Source organism: Heterodontus francisci, chromosome 22 (assembly GCF_036365525.1).
Source record: "Heterodontus francisci isolate sHetFra1 chromosome 22, sHetFra1.hap1, whole genome shotgun sequence".
Lineage (NCBI taxonomy): Eukaryota > Metazoa > Chordata > Chondrichthyes > Heterodontiformes > Heterodontidae > Heterodontus > Heterodontus francisci.
This window is the reverse complement of record NC_090392.1, coordinates 80,328,494-80,347,409: the sequence shown is the minus strand read 5'-3', so window position 1 is coordinate 80,347,409 and position 18,916 is coordinate 80,328,494. Positions and strand designations below refer to the sequence as shown.

General features: G+C 44.4%; 1 protein-coding gene across 2 annotated transcripts; it reads left to right on the top strand.

The window, feature by feature from the left end:
• The first annotated feature begins 488 nt into the window (after positions 1–488).
• LOC137381480 (C-X-C chemokine receptor type 5) lies at positions 489–17,385 on the top strand. 2 transcript variants are annotated; one of them, XM_068054149.1, is made up of 2 exons: positions 489–658; positions 13,449–17,385. In XM_068054149.1, the coding sequence occupies exons 1-2, from the start codon at positions 626–628 to the stop codon at positions 14,526–14,528; spliced, it is 1,113 nt and encodes a 370-aa protein (XP_067910250.1). In that variant the 5' UTR covers positions 489–625; the 3' UTR covers positions 14,529–17,385. The 2 variants fall into 2 exon arrangements, with proteins under 2 accessions (XP_067910250.1, XP_067910251.1); XM_068054150.1 differs by lacking the exon at positions 489–658 and adding an exon at positions 1,900–2,135.
• Positions 17,386–18,916: the final 1,531 nt, after the last annotated feature.

The window sequence follows — 18,916 nt, the reverse complement described above, 5'->3', positions numbered from 1 at the left end:
CCACATTATTGGACCCTGTGCTATCAGTCACTATACCTGTAACTCTCTGCCTTGCCACCGAAACTTCTTAATAATCCACCTTCCAGTCTAGTGCATTTGGTGCTTTCTTTATTTTTCCCATCTCCACCTCAGATTGTCCTCTTCCTGGTTAGCTGAGACATTTCCTTTGGGGCATTTTTTCTTCTCTCTTTTGGTATTTAGGAAAATGGATCATTGGGACTTTAGCAACAAATAGGTCACTTTTAGCAGTGGCTACGCTTCAAAATACTTAATTGGCTGTGAAAGTCTTTGGAACATCCTGAGGATGTGAGAGGTGCTATATAAATGCAACTCTTTCTTTTACCTGCTCTGAACAGCTGCTCAAAGTCACATTTGACCAATGCAGATCATTATGCAAATCAAGGAATAAAAGGGAACATTCCCAGCCGCACCCACTCCTCCCCCTTATTTAAATTTGTCTGACAGGAAGGGTGTCAATCATTTAAAAAAAACATCTTTACTGACTAGATTTTACTGTTGGGTAGCAGTTCTGCATATTCGAAGGAGACGGCAATGTATTAGTGAAACTGAGAGGCGGGTCATCACCACATCAGTAAAACTTATTACCTGAGTATAAACGTCCAAGATGAGACTGACCATGATGGATAACCTATCTGAAGTAAGTATTCCTCATTCTCCATTAATGGGGGTGTGATGGGGACATTCGTAATAACATGTGAGAAATGTTCTGGCTGCCTCTTAAGTTACCTTTCAAAGCCTAAAGGCTGTAGAGCTGATTAGTGAGCAGGGGGAATAACAATGCTGAATGCAATTATTTGCACAGTGCAGCTTTTAGATTTTGCATGGAGCAAAATTTTTTAAGTAATATTTTCTCTGTTCACAATACTGGCTCTGGTCAGTGTTTATTAATGAGAATAATTTTCCATCAGGTGTAATGTTTTTGGGTTAATTCCCCATTTGATAGTTGGTCTATTTACTAATCTGAGATGAATAGAAATTTCTTCACTCAAAGTGTTGGGAATCTATGGAATTCTTCACCCCAGACGGCTGTGGATGTTCATGCGGATGATGACTATATTCAAGACAGAGATCAATATATTTTTGTAACCTGAGACTATGACCCCTAGTTGTTGACCCTCCAGCCAGGGGAAACAGCCTCTCAACAACTACTCTGTCAAGTCCTCTCAGAACCTTATATGTTTCAATAAGATCACCTTTCATTCTTCTAAACTCAAGAAAATACAGCTCCAGCTTACTCAATCTCTCCTCGTAGGATAACTCTCCCATCCCAGGAATCAACCTAGTGAACCTTCGCTGCACCCGCCTAAAGCAAGTATATCCTTCCTTAAGTATGGAACGAAAAGCGTACACAGTAATCCAAACCCCTGCACAATTGCAGCAAGACCTCCTTACTTTTGTACTCCAAGCCCCTAGCAATAAAGGCCAACATATCATTCGCTTTTCTGATAGCTTGCTATATCTGCATGTTAGATTTCTGTCTTCCTTGTACAAGGACACCCAAATCCCTCTCAACATCAACATTTTATAGTTTCTCAACATTTAAAAATATTCATTTTTCTTATTCTTCCTACCAAAATTAATAACTTTACATTCCCCCACATTCTTTTTTATTTGTTCATGGTATGTGAGTGTCGCTGGCTAGGCCAGCATTTGTTGCCCATCCCTAATTGCCCTTGAGAAGGTGGTGGTGAGCTGCCTTCTTGAACCGCTGCAGTCCTTGGGGTGTAGGTACACCCACAGTGCTGTTAGTAAGGGAGTTCCAGAATTTTGACCCAGTGACAGTGAAGGAACGGCGATATAGTTCCAAGTGGTGTGTGACTGGGAGGGGAACTTGAAGGTGGTGGTGTTTCCATGCATCTGCTGCCCTTGTCCTTCTATTTGGAGAAGTCGCAAGTTTGGAAGGTACACACTGCTGCCACTGTATGTCTGTAGTGGAGAGAGTGAATGTTTAAGGCAGTGGATGGGGTGACAATCAAGCGGGCTGCTTTGTCCCATTTGGTGTTGAACTTCTTGAGTGTTGTTGGAGCTGCACTCATCCAGGAAAATGGAGAGTCTTCCATCGCATTCCTAACTTGTTCCTTGTAGATGGTGGACAGGCATTGCGGAGTCAGGAGGTGAGTTATTTGCTGCAGAATTCCCATCTTCTGACCTGCTGTTGTAGTGAAGGTATTTATATGGCTACTCCAGTTCAGTTTCTGGTCAATGGTAACACCCAGGATACTGATGTTGGGGGATTCAGCAGTGCTATCACTGTTGAATATCAAGGGGAGATGGTTAGATTCTCTCTTGTTGGAGACAGTCATTGCCTGAAACTTGTGTGGTGCAAATGTTACTTGCCACTTATCAGCCCAAACCCGAATGCTGTCCAGGTCTTGCTGTATATGGACACAGAATGCTTCAGTATCTGAGGAGTCACGAATGGTATTGAACACTGTGTAATCAACAGTGAACATCCCCACGTCTGATCTTATGATGGAGGGAGGGTCATTGATGAAGCATCTGAAGATGGTTGGGCCTCGGACACTACCCTAAGGAACTCTTGCAGCGATGTCCTCTGCCACCTTCTTGCCCACTTACTTAACCTATCTATATCACTTTGCAGCCTATTTTGTGTCCTTCTCACAGTTTACTTTCCCACTTAGCTTTGAACCGTCAGCAAAGCTGGATAAGCTACACTCAGTCCCTTCATCTACGTCATTAACATTGATTGTAAATAGCTGACACCAAAGCACTGACCCTTCTGGCGCTTTGCTAATAACAGACCTGCCAACCTGAAAAAGACCTGTTTATTTCTATTCACAGTTTTCTATCCTTTAACCAATCTGCAATCCATGCTAATATATTACCCGCAGCCCTATGAAACCTTATCTTGTGCAACAATCTTTTATGTAACATGTATTGTATGCCTTTTGAAAATCCAAATATATTAAATCCACTGGTTTCCCTTCATCTAACCTGCTAGTTATATCCTCAAAAACTCTACAATAGATTTGTCAAACTCAATTTTCCTTTCATAAAACCATGTTGACTCAGCCTAATTATATGATTTTCCAAGTGCTGTGTTATCTCTTCCTTAATAATGAATTCCTACATTTTCCTGACAAGTGATGACAACTAGCCTGTCGTTCCCTGCTTTCTCTCTTCCTCCTTTTTGAATGACGGTGTTACATTTGCTACTTTCCAATTCACTGGGATCATTCCAGAATCTAGGGAACTTTAGAAGATCACAACCAGTGCATCCACCATCTCCGCAGTCATCTCTTTTTGAACGTTAAAATGTAGGCCATCAGGTCCAGGGGATTTGACGGCTTTTGGTCCTGGTAAACCATGATCTTAGTCTTGGGTTTGAGATCCTGATTCTCAAATACTCTCTTCCTCAGTCAGCCAAAGGCTAAGCTGATACGTTGGAGACAACAATGGACCTTGTTGCTCTGTCTGCTTTCACTGAAAGGCAGCTTCCAAGATCTGGAAAATGGTCTATATATTCCAGGACCTCACCATTGATCTTGATTGATGGGGGGAGGTGTTGTGCTGTGGGAGCTGGTTGGAAGAGGACATTCATTTTTCTTTTTCTTTACTCATATTATTTACTTTAAGTTCCTCACTCTCATTGGCCCCTTGGTTACCCTTTATTTCTGGTATTTTTTTGAGTCTTTTACTGTGAAGACACACAAAATATTTGTTTAACGTCTCTGCCATTTCCTTATTCCCCATGAGAAAATGGGTCTTTCGCTAAACACTCAGAAAATGAATGTCCTCTTCCAAACAGCTCCCATAGCACAACACCTCCCCCCATCAATCAAGATCAATGGCAGGATCCTGGAAAATATGGACCATTTTCCATATCATGGAAGCCTCCTTTCAGTGAAACCGGAAATAGTTGACAAGGTTCATCATCCCCGCCAAGGTGCCAGCTCAGCCTTCGGATGACTGAGGAAGAGAGTATTTAAGGATCAGGATGTCAAACCCGAGACTAAGAGCATGGTTTACCGGGCAGCAGTGACTCTTGTGCTTCTATATGCTTCGGAGACTTGGACAGCCTATAGGAGACACCTCAAAGCACTGCAGAAGTACCACCAGAGATACCTCCACAAGATCTCCAAATCCGGTGGCAAGAAAGGCGGCCCAACAGCAACGTCCTCTCCCAAGTCAAACTGCCCAACATTGGGGATCTAATCACCCAAAACCAGCTCCACTGGGCAGGACATTCACATGGCTGACACCAGACTCCCGAAGAAGCTGTTTACTCAGAACTTGGTCGTGGCAGGAGACTCCCAAGAAGACAGTAGAAACGTTTTTGAGATGTCTTCAAAGCATCCCTGAAGAGATCAAACATCCCCGGTCGACCTGTGGGAGTCCCTGGCTTCAGACCATCCAAGATGGAGAAAGCTCATTCGGGAAGGGATCATACACCTCGAGGGACTTGGTCAGGAACATGCAGAAGTGAAGTTGAGGCATCAGAGGGAGCACGTAAACCTCCAAACAACTCATCAACCTGACCCTTCAAGCACCACCTTTCCCTCATGTGGCAGAGTCTGCAGATCACGCATTGGACTTATCAGCCATCTCAGTACCCATTGAATCAGAGTGGAAGCAAGTCATCCTCGATCCCGAGGGACTGTCTAAGAAGGGAAGATTCCCCATTATAATTTCTCTTGTCTCATCTTCTAAGGGCCCCACCTTTACTTTCATTAATCTATTCCTTTTTACATACTTGTGGAAACTCTTACAATCTGTTTTTATATAATTTTGACTAGTTTATTCTCATTCTATTTTCTCCCTCCTTATCTATTTTTTGGTCATTCTTTGCAGGTATCTAAAACACAGGTTTATTGCTCTTCTCGGCAATATAAGGCTCTGCTTTTAATCCAATACTATCCTTAAATTCTTTCGTTTGTGACACGGATGGATCACTTTTCCCCTGGAGTTTTTTATTTCTCAATAGAACGCTGATTTATTGAGAATGATAAAATATTTCTTTAAATATTTACCATTGCTCATCTACTGTCAAAGCTTTTAAGCTAATTTCCCAATCTACCTTAGCCAACTCGTCCCTCATACCTATGTAATTGGCTTTATTTAAGTTCAATCCTCTTTCACGTTGAGTTTGATCCTGACGTACCTAAGTCTGAAACCAGTGTATTAGTCTATCATATTATGAACACTCTTTGCCAGAGGATCCCTTACTATGAGATCACTAATTAACCCTGTCACATTACACAAAATAAAATCTAAAATAGCTTCTTCCCTGGTTGGTTTCATGATGTATGGTTCTAGAAAACAGTCTTGAATGTATTCCGTGAACTCGTCTTCTAAACTACTTTTGCTGGTTTAGTTTGTCCAATCTATATGAAGATTAAAGTCCCCCCACAATAATTGCATTGCTTTTGTTACAAGCTCCTCTTATTTCTTGATTAATACTCTATCCAACAGTGTAGCTACTATTCTTCTTTGGCCTCCTTATCTCGAGAGACAATGGGTAAGCGCCTGGAGGTGGTCAGTGGTTTGTGAAGCAGCGCCTGGAGTGGCTAAAAAGGCCAATTCTAGAGTGACAGGCTCTTCCACAGGTGCTACAGAAAAATTTGTTTGTCGGGGCTGTTACACAGTTGTCTCTCCCCTTGCGCCTCTGTCTTTTTTCCTGCCAACTACTAAGTCTCTTCAACTCGCCACACTTTAGCCCCGCCTTTATGGCTGCCCGCCATCTCTGGCGGACGCTGGCAACTGACTCCCACGACTTGTGATCAATGTCACAGGATTTCATGTCGCGTTTGCAGATGTCTTTAAAGTGGAGACATGGACAGCCAGTGGGTCTGATATCAGTGGCGAGCTCGCTGTACAATGTGTCTTTGGGGATCCTGCCATCTTCCATGCGGCTCACATGGCCAAGCCATCTCAAGCGCCGCTGACTCAGTAGTGTGTATAAGCTGGGGATGTTGGCCGCCTCGAGGACTTCTGTGTTGGAGATACGGTCCTGCCACCTGATGCCAAGTATTCTCCGGAGGCAGCAAAGATGGAATGAATTGAGACGTTGCTCTTGGCTGACATACGTTGTCCAGGCCTCGCTGCCATAGAGCAAGGTACTGAGGACACAGGCCTGATACACTCGGACTTTTGTGTTCCGTGTCAGTGCGCCATTTTCCCACACTCTCTTGGCCAGTCTGGACATAGCAGTGGAAGCCTTTCCCATGCGCTTGTTGATTTCTGCATCTAGAGACAGGTTACTGGTGATAGTTGAGCCTAGGTAGGTGAACTCTTGAACCACTTCCAGAGCGTGGTGGCCAATATTGATGGATGGAGCATTTCTGACGTCCTGCCCCATGATGTTCGTTTTCTTGAGGCTGATGGTTAGGCCAAATTCATTGCAGGCAGCTGCAAACCTGTCGATGAGACTCTACAGGCACTCTTCAGTGTGAGATGTTAAAGCAGCATCGTCAGCAAAGAGGAGTTCCCTGATGAGGACTTTCCGTACTTTGGACTTCGCTCTTAGACGGGCAAGCTACTATTAGGGGCCTATAAACTACTCCCAGCAGTGTTTTCTGCCCATTTTTCTTATCTCCACCCATACTGATTCTAGATCCCGCTTATATAAGCCAAGATCCTTTCTCATTACTATCCCTATATTGTTCTTTATTATAAGGGCTACTCTCATTCCTTTCCCACTTTGTCCTTGTTATTGAAATGTCAAGCACCCTGGAATATTTAGTTCCCAACTTTGGTCACTGTGCAGCAACATCTTTGTAATGGCAATGAGATCAAATCCATTTATCACAATTTGTGTCATTAATTTCCTATCTTGTTACAAATTCTTTGTGCATCCAGATAAGGCACTTTTAATTTTAACTTTTTACCATTTTTCCTGTAGAGTGGCGCAGTGGTTAGCACCGCAGCCTCACAGCTCCAGTGACCCGGGTTCAGTTCTGGGTACTGCCTGTGTGTGGGGTTTGCAAGTTCTCCCTGTGACCGCGTGGGTTTCCTCCGGGTGCTCCGGTTTCCTCCCACGTGCCAAAGACTTGTGGGTTGATAGGTTAATTGGCCATTGTAAAAATTGCCCCTAGTGTAGGTAGGTGGTAAGAGAATTGAGGGAAGGTGGGGATATGAGAGGGAAAATGGGATTAATGTAGGATTAGTATAAATGGGTGGTTGATGGTCGGCACAGACTCGGTGGGCCGAAGGGCCTGTTTCAGTACTGTATCTCTCTCTGACTCTAATGGACTATTACTGTTAAACACTGTCCTTTCCAGCCACACTCTGCTTAGCTTTACCCACCACCGACCAGGCAGCATGACCTTCAGGACTTCTGGTTGTGGCTGTAGAGAGCAGTATCCATCCCCCTGACTGTAGTGTCCCCTACCACTACCGCATTTGTTTTCACTCCTCCCATTTGAATGGTCTCCTGTACCTCAGTGCATTAGTCAGTTTGCTCATGCTGCCTGCAGACTTTGTCCTCATCCACACAGGGAACAAGAACCACGTACCTGATGAATAAGGTCCCAACTTTTACACTCTGTGCTGACCACTCTGTGCTGACCACTCGGTGCGTCAGCAGATACTGTTTCCTGCTGTTTCCCCATTATCTACTGTTTTGGAGCCATCATCAAACTGCATTTTAAATTCACTCTCTGGATGTGGGTGTCACTGGCATCTATTGCTCATCTTAGGGATAGACAGGGTAGATGCAGGTAAGATGTTTCCCCTGGTTGGGGAGTCTAGAACCAGGGGACACAATTTCAAAACAAGGGGGAAGCCACTTTGGACCGAGATGAGGAGAAATTTCTTTACTCAGAGGGTTGTGAATCTTTGGAATTCTCTACCCCAGAGGGCTGTGGAAGCTCAGTCATTGAGTATGTTTAAAGGAGAGATGGACAGATTTCTAAATACCAATGACATAAGGGGATATGAAGATAGTGTGGGAAAAAAGCATTGAAGTGGATGATCAGCCATGAACATATTGAATGGCGGGACAGGCTCGATGGGCTGAATGGCCTACTTCTGTTCCTATGTTCCTGTCCCTAATGGCCCAGAAACGGTGTGATGAGCTGCCTTCTTTGGGATGGATTGATACAAACTGAGCGGTTTGCTGGGATATTTCAGAAGGCTCTTAAAAGTCAACCAGGTTGTTGTGGGACAGGAGTCACGTGTAGGCTAGACCAGGTAAGGATGGCAGGTTTCCTTCTCTAAAGGACATTAGTGAACAAATTGGGTTTTAATGACGATACAAGCTTCATGGTCACTTTTACTGAGGCAATCTTTATATTTCCAAATTTAAAAAAGAATCTGAATTCAAATTTTCAAATTGCCCATGGTAGGATTTGAACTCACGTTCTCTGGATTATTAGTTCATTGGGAAGCCTTTAAGAATCTGGGCATCAACAGCAACAATCTGCATTTGCACAGTGCCTTTAATATAATAAAATATTCCAAGGAGATTCAACGGAGTGTTATCAAAACAAACTGACACCCAGCAACATGAGACACTGAGACTGATGACCAAAAGCATTGTCAGAGGTCGGCTTTAAGGAAAGTCTTAAAAGAGGAGCATACGATAGAGAGCGGAGAGGTTTAGGGAGGGAATTCCAGGACTTGGGGCCCAGGCAGCTGAAGGCACGGCCGCCAATGGCGGAGTGATTAAAATCAGGGATGTGCAAGAGGGCAGAACTGGAAAAGCGCAGCGATCTCAGAGGGTTGTGGGGCTGGAGGAGGTTACAGAGATTGTAAGGGGCGAGGACATGGAGGGATTTGAAAACAAGGTTGAGAATTTTAAAACGGAGGCATTGCTGGTCCGGGAGCCAGTGTAGGTCAGTGAGCACAGGAGGTGATAGGTAATGGGACTTGGTGTGAGTTAGGATACAGGCAACAGAGTTTTGGATGAGCTCAAGATGATGGAGGGTAAAAGGCAGGGGACCAACATTAAGAGGAAGAAAGGCCAGTGCAGGTTAGGTACAACGTAAAAGTTAACCTAAAAAAGCAGCTGCTACAGGATCATCCATTTCCCACATACATCCTCTCTCAGAGAGGCTATTAATTTGGGTCCGTTTGTTCTGAATCATCAAAACAGTAATGTTTAAACTGTCCATATTTATTCTGATCAGGAGTCCTATGACGAGCAGTGAGGGGAGACATTCACCCAATGAGTTAGCATAATTCCAGTGCAGTATTGAGGGAACGCTGCACTGTCAGAGGGTCAGCACTGAAGGAGTGCTGCACTGTCAGAGGGTCAGTACTGAGGGAGTGCTGCACTGTCAGAGGGGCAGTACTGAGGGAGTGCTGCACTGTCAGAGGGTCAGTACTGAGGGAGTGCTGCACTGTTGGAGGGGCAGTACTGAGGGAGTGCTGCACTGTCAGAGGGTCAGTACTGAGGGAGTGCTGCACTGTCAGAGGGTCAGTACTGAGGGAGTGCTGCACTGTCAGAGGGTCAGTACTGAGGGAGTGCTGCACTGTCAGAGGGTCAGTACTGAGGGAGTGCTGCATTGTCAGAGGGTCAGTACTGAGGGAGTGCTGCACTGTCAGAGGGTCAGTACTGAGGGAGTGCTGCACTGTCAGAGGGTCAGTACTGAGGGAGTGCTGCATTGACAGAGGGTCAGTACTGAGGGAGTGCTGCACTGTCAGAGGGTCAGTACTGAGGGAGTGCTGCATTGTCAGAGGGTCAGTACTGAGGGAGTGCTGCACTGTCAGAGGGTCAGTACTGAGGGAGTGCTGCACTGTCAGAGGGTCAGTACTGAGGGAGTGCTGCATTGTCAGAGGGTCAGTACTGAGGGAGTGCTGCACTGTCAGAGGGTCAGTACTGAGGGAGTGCTGCACTGTCAGAGGGTCAGTACTGAGGGAGTGCTGCACTGTCAGAGGGTCAGTACTGAGGGAGTGCTGCACTGTCAGAGGGTCAGTACTGAGGGAGTGCTGCACTGTCAGAGGGTCAGTACTGAGGGAGTGCTGCATTGACAGAGGGTCAGTACTGAGGGAGTGCTGCACTGTCAGAGGGTCAGTACTGAGGGAGTGCTGCATTGTCAGAGGGTCAGTACTGAGGGAGTGCTGCATTGACAGAGGGTCAGTACTGAGGGAGTGCTGCACTGTCAGAGGGTCAGTACTGAGGGAGTGCTGCACTGTCAGAGGGTCAGTACTGAGGGAGTGCTGCATTGTCAGAGGGGCAGTACTGAGGGAGCGCTGCACTGATGGAGGGTCAGTCCTGAGGAAGCGCTGCATTGTCAGAGAGTCAGTACTGAGGGAGTGCCACACTGTCAGAGGGGCAGTACTGAGGGGTTGCTGCACTGTTGGAGAGGCAGTACTGAGGGGGTGCTGCACTGTTGGAGAGGCAGTACTGAGGGAGTGCTGCACTGTCGGAGGGTCAGTACTGAGGGAGTGCTGCACTGTCAGAGGGTCAGTACTGAGGGGGTGCTGCACTGTCAGAGGGGCAGTACTGAGGGGGTGCTGCACTGTCAGAGGGTCAGTACTGAGGGGGTGCTGCACTGTCGGAGGGGTGGCTTTCAGATCAGATGTTAAACTAAAGCCCCATTTGCCCTTTCCATGACATTATTTGAAAGAGCAGAGGAGTTCTCCCTCTGTCCTGGGGACAATATTTAACACTAAGAAACAGATTAAGTGGTCATTATCACATTGCTGTTTGCGGGATCTTGCTGTGCACATATTGGCTGCCGTGTTTCCAACACCAACAAAGGTACCTGATTATTTGTAAAGCACTTCAGGACATCCTGAGGTTCTGAAAGGTGCTATAGAAATGCAAGTTCAATCTTTATTTATAAGTTTAGAACAGAGATGAAGCACGGTGTGATTAACCCACTGCACTATCCAGGACCAACCATAGAAAAATTACAGCAAGAAGGAGGCCATTCAGCCCATCGTGTCCGTGCCGGCTGAAAAAACTAGCCGCCGAATCTAATCCCACCTTCTAACACATGGTCCATCGCCTTGCCAGTTAAAGCACTTCAGGTGCATGTCCAGGTACCTTTTAACAACAAGTCAGCTCTGTAAACCAACTGCCCTCTGCACACGAATGCTGCACTGCAGCGTCTGAGAACCACAGGCACAAAAAGAAAAATACTACATAACCAGAAAATCTGAAACAAAAACAGAAAATGCTGAGAATGTGCAACAGATCCACCAGAATTTCAGATAGGCTGTCAGTGTGTGAGTTTATACTGAACAGTGTGAGTTTATATCATACAGTGTGTGAGTTTATACTGAACAGTATAATAACTGATTTCTGTGTATTACTACTGGCAGTTACATTCATATAGTACCTTTAATGTAGAAAAAATATCCTGTGCCACTTCACAGAGTTGAGCTTCCAGCCCCATATCCACTCCATCACTAAGACCTCTCTACATCCACCTCTGTAATATCACTGACTCTGTCCCCGTCTCAGTTCATCTGCTGCTGACACCCTCATCTGTGCCTTTGTTACCTCTAGCCATGACTATTTGAACACACTCCTGCCCAGCCTCCCACCTTCCACCCTCCATAAATTTGAGCTCATCCAAAGTTCTGCTGCCTGTATTATACCTCACACCAGGTCTCGTTCATCACCCCTGTGCTCACTACATTAGCTCCCAGTCTGGCAATGCCTTGATTTGAAATTTCTTAGCCTTGTTTATAAATCCCTCCTTAACCTCGCCCCCTCCCTATCTCTGTAACTTCCTCCAGCCCTATAATCCTCTGAGATCTCTCCCAATAACCCTGTATCTTTCTCTGCTTCAAAAGTTCCATCCAATTTTCTCTTAAGACTCAATGCTCTCTGCTTCAAACATTCCCTATGGAAAAGCATTCCACGCTCCAACTAAAGCAATTTCTCCTAACCTTTCTCCTCACTCTCTATATTGGGATGAGAGTGTATTGAATTAATGCTAAAATGTTGCTGTTACGATCACTGATTGCTTTGGACTCATGGAATTTATACACCACAATTTACACAAAGCTAAGCAAGTGTGGAATCTTCACAAAAGCTTAGTGTCTCAAAATAACCAGAATTGGGCTTTTACTGAATGACTATTAAAGGCAACTGAGACTGACGGTGGTTTAGAAAATAAATAGCATGAGATATAAAACACAGTCATCTCAAAATAGAGTCTCTAAATTAGTAACGTTCTGGTCTGACCCATTTCATTTAGAATCTAGAACACTTGTTTTCAGTCTCTTGAGATGGTGGTGAAGGTTCTGTCCTCTCTGAGGACCACAGTAGACACCAGATGACAACTTGGTTTGTATATATCTCAGTGTGAATTCTGGACGCAGCAGCTGCCATCCCCAACACAGTGGGGTGGGGGGGGGGGGGGGTTGGGTGGGGTTAGCATCAATAAATCTGCAGCATACTTTCCACGCTCCTGTGCCCTGTTAAATTTCCTCCACGGCCCCCACACAAATTCTTGATACCGCCCATGATTATCTTCTCCCTTGAGTATTGAAGATTAAGGGATGATCTAATTGAGTTGTTTACAATGACTAAAGGATTTGATAGGGCAAATAGAGAGAAACTATTTGCTCTTGTGGGAGGAGTCCAGAACATGGGGGCAGAACCTTAAAATGAGAGCTAGGCCGTTCAGGGGCTGATGTCAGGAAGCACTTCTTCACACAATGGGGAGTGGAAATTTGGAACTCTCTCCTGCAAAAAGCTGTTGAGGCTGGGGGCGGGGTCAATCGAAAATTTCGAAACTGAGATTGATAAATTTGATGAAAGGTCATTAATCTGAAACATTAGTTCTGTTTCTCTCTCCACAGGTGCAGCCAGGCATGCTGAGTATTTCCAGCATTTTCTATTTTTATTTTAGATTTCCAGCATCTGCAGTATTTTGCTTCTGTGTTGATAGATTTGTCTGGGGTAGGTATATTGAGGTTACTGCACCAAGGTGGGCAGAAAGGTGGAATAGGTCCAAGGGACTGAATGACCTACTCCCATTTCCCCTGTATACCATATTGAAATTGTGAAGCTCCCCCACTAACTACAGGTTAATCCCCAAGAAATAATTATCTTTCATGTTGTCAAAATGCCTTGTACATCAACACTATTGCTAAAACCAAATGAGTTGGTATCAGAGATTGAGAAGCTTTGTTGGTGATAGGAAGACTGACATTCCCATCAATACAGCAAGCTGCTGGGCTGTGAGCACTCTGACAATATCCTCACCCAACCCTCATACAGTCACAGGTTTCAGCCGGAGTCAGTGCTGGGTATTCTGGCCAACTTCCCCCTCCCTTAACCCAGAATCAATAAGGGCTCATTCTCAGGTTCCTCCCCTTTAGCCAGCTGAGATCAGACTGAAATCTGATCTATTAGTCTGAGCTCACTGAACCATCTTACTGAGGCACAAGGGATTGCGACACGGTTTCTGGGATGATGAGGCAGACATGTTTTCAAAGTAAATAAGCCAAATGTTTCTAAAACCATTTTAATGCTCAGTGTTTGTGAATTTTATTCCCTTTAGTTTCTGGACACTGTGTTTATGGACAATACATCTATCTCTGAGGGTATTACTTTGGATTATGGAGAATCGTACTGCTCTGAAGAAGATGACATCCCCAAGTATTTCAAAAAAGTCATTGTACCCATAGTTTATTTCTTGGTCTTCTTCTTTGGGACCATTGGAAATGCCCTGGTGCTGTTGATTCTGCTACGTTACAGGCAATCGAGGACTCCAACTGACAACTACTTGCTGCACCTGGCAATGGCAGACCTACTTCTAGTCTTGGTCCTACCTTTTCTTGCCATTGAAAGTATTTTCGGGTGGCTCTTTGGAGACGTCCTTTGCAAACTAATAGGTTCCATCCACAAGCTCAACTTCTTCTGTAACAGCCTGCTGTTAGGTTGTATCAGCTTTGACCGCTACCTCGCCATCGTCCATGCAGTCCAGACTTACAAAAAACGTAAAGCCAAGTATGTCCACCTGGTCTGCTCAGCTGTCTGGGTGACAGGTTTCATCCTCCAAATTCCAAATCTAATCTTCTTTAAAATTGAGACTGACGTGCTCAGGAATTATACCGTATGCACCTACCCGTCAGATGATATGAGGGCCAACAACTGGCTGCTAGTTGAGCAATTTTTATACCATGGGATTGGCTTCTCCTTGCCACTTGCTGTCATGTGTTACTGTTATGCCAAGGTGATCAAAACCCTGTGCAAGACCCAGAACTTTGAGAGGCACAAGGCTGTCAAGGTTGTGCTGACGGTCACTGCGATGTTTTTCATCTGCTGGACACCCTACAATGTGGCATTGTTCATCAAAACATTACACTCACTCGATGTGATCAGTGCAGATTGTGATTTCAACAGCAAGCTGAAGTTTACCATTGTGGTGTCAGAGAGCATTGGATTCAGTCACAGTTGTCTGAACCCTGTCCTTTATGTGTTTATTGGGGTCAAGTTCAAAAATGACATCTTGAAACTTCTCAGAGAGATGGGCTGTATTAGCCAAGAGACCATGGACAGCCATTTCCATCTGAAACATGCTGGGAAAAATGGGAACGCTTCACTTTCTGAAAATACCACTTCCTGGTCTAACGTTTAAACATGGAGCTAATTTCAGCCCATGTTTAACAGTAACTAGAAAGTGGGGGTTAATAAAACAGAAGTGGGGAGTGTATATGGCAAATTGGATGTATAAATAATTTCAATATAAATACGTATGAGGTGGTGCATTTTGGTAGGAGGAATAAAAAGGGCACATACTCCTTGGAAAATAAATGCCTAAATGGGGGAAGAGGAGCAGACAGACATGGGAATGCAGATTGTCAAACCATTAAAAGTAGTGGCACAAGTTAAGGTCATAATAAAAGCAAACAAAGCACTGGCGTTCATTTCTAGAGGAATAGAATTTAAAAGCAGGGGGGGGGTTATTTTAAATTTGTATAGAACTTTGGTTCTACCACACTTGGAGCACTGTGAACAGTTCTAGTCTCCATATTAGAAATAGGTTATAAAGGCACTTGAGAAAGTATAACAAAGATTTAGAAGGATGATACCAGAACTGAGAGGTTATTCTTATCAGGAAAGAGTGAACAGGCTGGGGCTCTTTTCTCTAGAGAAGTGATAGTTGACCTAATAGAAATCTTTAAAATTATGAAGGGGTTTCGATAGGGTAAACTTGGAGAAATTGTTTCCATGTGTGGGGGAGTCAAAAACTAGGATGGTTACTAATAAATCCAATCAAGAATTCAGGAGAACCTTCTTCACCCAAAGTGGTGAGAATGTGGAACTCGCTACCACAAGGAGCGGTTGAGGTGAATAGTATCGAGACATTTAAAGGGAAGCTAAACACATGAGGGAAAGGGAATAGAACAGTGTGGGGGTGCAGTTAGAATGCTTCTGGAGTCCATGGTGAAAAATTATGCAAATTCAGATACAATATCAGGAGTTGAAAGTTATTTTAATTTTTCTTTCTTGTGATTCATTGAATCTTCATAGAATGATCCAGCATAGGAGGCCATTCAGCCTATTGTTCCTGTGCTAGCTCTTTGAAAGAGCTATCCAATTAATCGCACTCCCCCCTGCTCTTTCCCCATAGCCGCATAAATTTTTCCTTTTCCAGTATTTATCCAATTCCCATTAGAAAGTTACTAGTGAATCTGTTTTCACTGGCAGTGCATTCTACACCCTAACAACTCGTCACGTGAAAACGTTTCTCCTCATTTTCCTCCCTGGATTTTTTGTCTCCGTTACTATGATCAATCATTAGAGACACTAGCAATGGGCATCCATTGCTGTTCCTCCTCCATGGGACCATAGCTTAATATTGATGAACATCTTCCTCACCTTGCCATGGTCACTCGATCCACATTCCACTGGATTTAAACAGGGTTGGTTTTATTAAGGGTGTTTGGAGCCAGCCAGAGCTGATGTGAGTGTCACCCAGAGATGACTACCCCTCGTCTCTGCAATCTTCACAGAAACAGGAAACATTCAGCCACTGGAGCTTGTTCCACCATTCAATTAGATCATAGCTAATCTGTATCTTAACTCCATTTAGCTGCCTTGGTTCTGTAACTCGTAATACTCTTCCACAACAAAAATCTATCAATCTCAGTTTTGAATTGACCCCCAGCCTCAACGGCTTTTTGGGGAGGGAGTTCCACATTCCCACTCCCCTTTGTGTGAAGAAGTTCCTGACATCACCCCTGAACGACCTGGCTCAAATTTTGAAGTTCTGCCCCCTTGTTCTGGATCCCCCACCATAGGAAATAGGCTTTATAGAGGGAAACTATCAAATCTTTTAATTATCTATACACTTCAATTATATTACCCCTTAACCTCAATACTTGAGGGAGTACAAACCTAATGCATACAAGCTGCCCTCATAATTTAACCCCTTTAGCTCCAGCATGATTCTGGTATATCTGTGCTGCATCCTGTCCAAGATCAATATATCGTTCCTACAGTGTGGTGTGCGGAACTGAAAACTTGCATGTGGTGGACTGATGGATCGAGCATACGAGCTACACATGACATAGTGTAACGGCTGGTGTCACAAAGACTGTTCACCTGTCCAGCATCTCTGCATTTCTGTAGTTAGACAACAATGTTTCTCTGATTCAATTTAGTTACAAACACCTTTTGGAGCCTCCCTGACAAGGAATTGCTGTGTTAGGGGTGTTCGATTGACTTGCCTTCCATTTAATATTTTATATGATGCTTGCGCAGCTGAACAGCCTGTTGCGAGTCATTGACTAGTGTCAGGCCTGAAGAACAACTAGTTGGTTGAGGTACTAGGGAGTGAACACTTTCAGAAAATTATGTAAAAAAGTAATGACATTTTGTAAGTGTTGTATATTTTATAATCTTTAAAAGTGGAATGTTCTCTCATTAAATGATTGCACAAGACAACTTAAACTGCTTGGAAATGCACAGAACATACCTTTAAGAACACAACGATTAATCTCATCACCAACACGTGTCCAAAAATGGGTGGAACTTCAATAATTTCTTTAGAGCAAGCTCATGGCAGAGGGATGATTGGAGATTGAATCGTCTAGTCAGCAGTCAGCGTGATGGAGATTCAGTCTGGCTTCAGGAACTGTACTGACCCTTGTGAAAATCCCCCAGTGGGTGCACAGGCCCCAAATGGCTGCAGCGCATGGTTCAGCTTTTAGTGAGTAACCTGCAGCAGATACTGTTGCTTGGATCTGGAGTCACCAGAAATTGAAACAAACACACTCCAAAGGAATATTTTGCTTTTTGCCTACTTTCAATGTAACTCATATATTGAGAGTGATAGTGTGCTGATTGAAACTGCTAGCAACTTTGTGTATTTCCAGACAGTTAGAAAACGCTTAATGCTCTGTGACTTCAACTTTGCCATTTACTGTTGCATTGTTGTTGCGAGATTTTGTTTGATACCTGATAATAGAATAAAGGGAAGCATTCCTTCACATGTACAGTCTCAGTTTGATTCTTTGTCCTAATCTGGAATTCTTTAAGTTTAGTTCTGTGCTGTTCCTGCATTGGAGGCTACAGGTTCTTTTGTTTGAAATACCCACTTTTTCTTGTTTACAAACAAACTTACATTAACGCAACACTTTCCACAACCTCAGGACATTAAAAAGTGCTTCATAGCTAATGAGGTACATTTGATATATAGTCACTGTTGTAATGTGTGGCTCATAAAATAAACTACGGAACAAGAGTTATAAAATCTGCACTTCCTAAAAAAGCCGTTTCATTCCCCTTACCTAGATCTAGCAGCCAACCCACAGTTGGTAACAGTGAACTTTTAACGTAAGCAGCTAACCAGCCACTTCACCAGATAAATAACCCAACTGTTGCTAATCCGACCGTGGACAAGGTTTTTGGTAAATGGCAAATGAAAAACGAGGGAAACCTGTATTTCCAAACACACACAGCCACTGTCTTGTGAAAGAAGCTGAGATGTGACTCTTCGCGTCTCACGAACCTTAAACTAACTCCAATCCAGGTTGGGCTGCCAGTGAGAGGGCTTGTAACTGATACGCAGGTGTCAGTATATACCTGCAGTGATAACAGTCACAGAAACTACACTAAAATGGAAGGTTACTTTGAGCGGATTGCAAACAAGACATAAGATTTTGAATTTGCGAAATAGAATAAAACGAGTCGGCAGCCTGTTTAACATTTCTCCTGATTTTTAATTCATTCATGGAATGTGGGCATTGCTGGCCAGGCCAGCATTTATTGCCCATCCCTAATTGCCCTTGAGAAGGTGGTGTCGAGCTGCCTTCTTGAACCGCTGCAGTCCATTTGAGGCAGGTACATCCACAATGCTGTTAGGAAGGGAGTTCCAGAATTTTGACCCAGCGACAGTGAAGGAACGGCAATACAGTTCCAAGTCAGGATGGTGTGTGACTTGGAGGGGAACTTGCAGGTGGTGATGTTCCCATGCATTTGCTGCCCTTGTCCTTCTAGTTGGTAGAGGTCACAGGTTTGGAAGGTGCTGTCGAAGGAGCCTTGGTGTGTTGCTGCAGTGCATCTTGTAGATGGTACACACTGCTGCCACTGTGTGTCGGTGGTGGAGGGAGTGAATGTTTGTGGATGGAGTGCCAATCAAGCGGGCTGCTTTGTCCTGGATGGCGTCGAGCTTTTTGAGTGTTGTTGGAGCTGCACCCATCCAGACAAGTGAAGAGTATTCCATCACACTCCTGACCTGTGCCTTGTAGATGGTGGACAGGCTTTGGGGAGTCAGGAGGTGAGTTACTCGCTGCAAGATTCCTCGCCTCTACCTGCTCTTGTAGCCACGGTATTTATATGGCTACTCCAGTTCAGTTTCTGGTCAATGACAACCCCCAGGATATTGACAGTGGGGGATTCAGCGATGGTAATGCCATTGAACATCATGGGGAGATGGTTAGATTCTCTCTTGTTGGAGATGGTCACTGCCTGGCACTTGTGTGGCGCGAATGTTACTTGCCACTTACCAGCCCAAGCCTG

What these genes read in the sequence shown, in the direction of transcription:
- LOC137381480 (XM_068054149.1), top strand. Translation starts at nt 626, where the DNA reads ATGAGACTGACCATGATGGATAACCTATCTGAA. An exon ending in TGATGGATAACCTATCTGAA is followed by an intron (nt 659 to 13,448) that starts GTAAGTATTCCT and finishes TATTCCCTTTAG; the next exon opens with TTTCTGGACACTGTGTTTAT.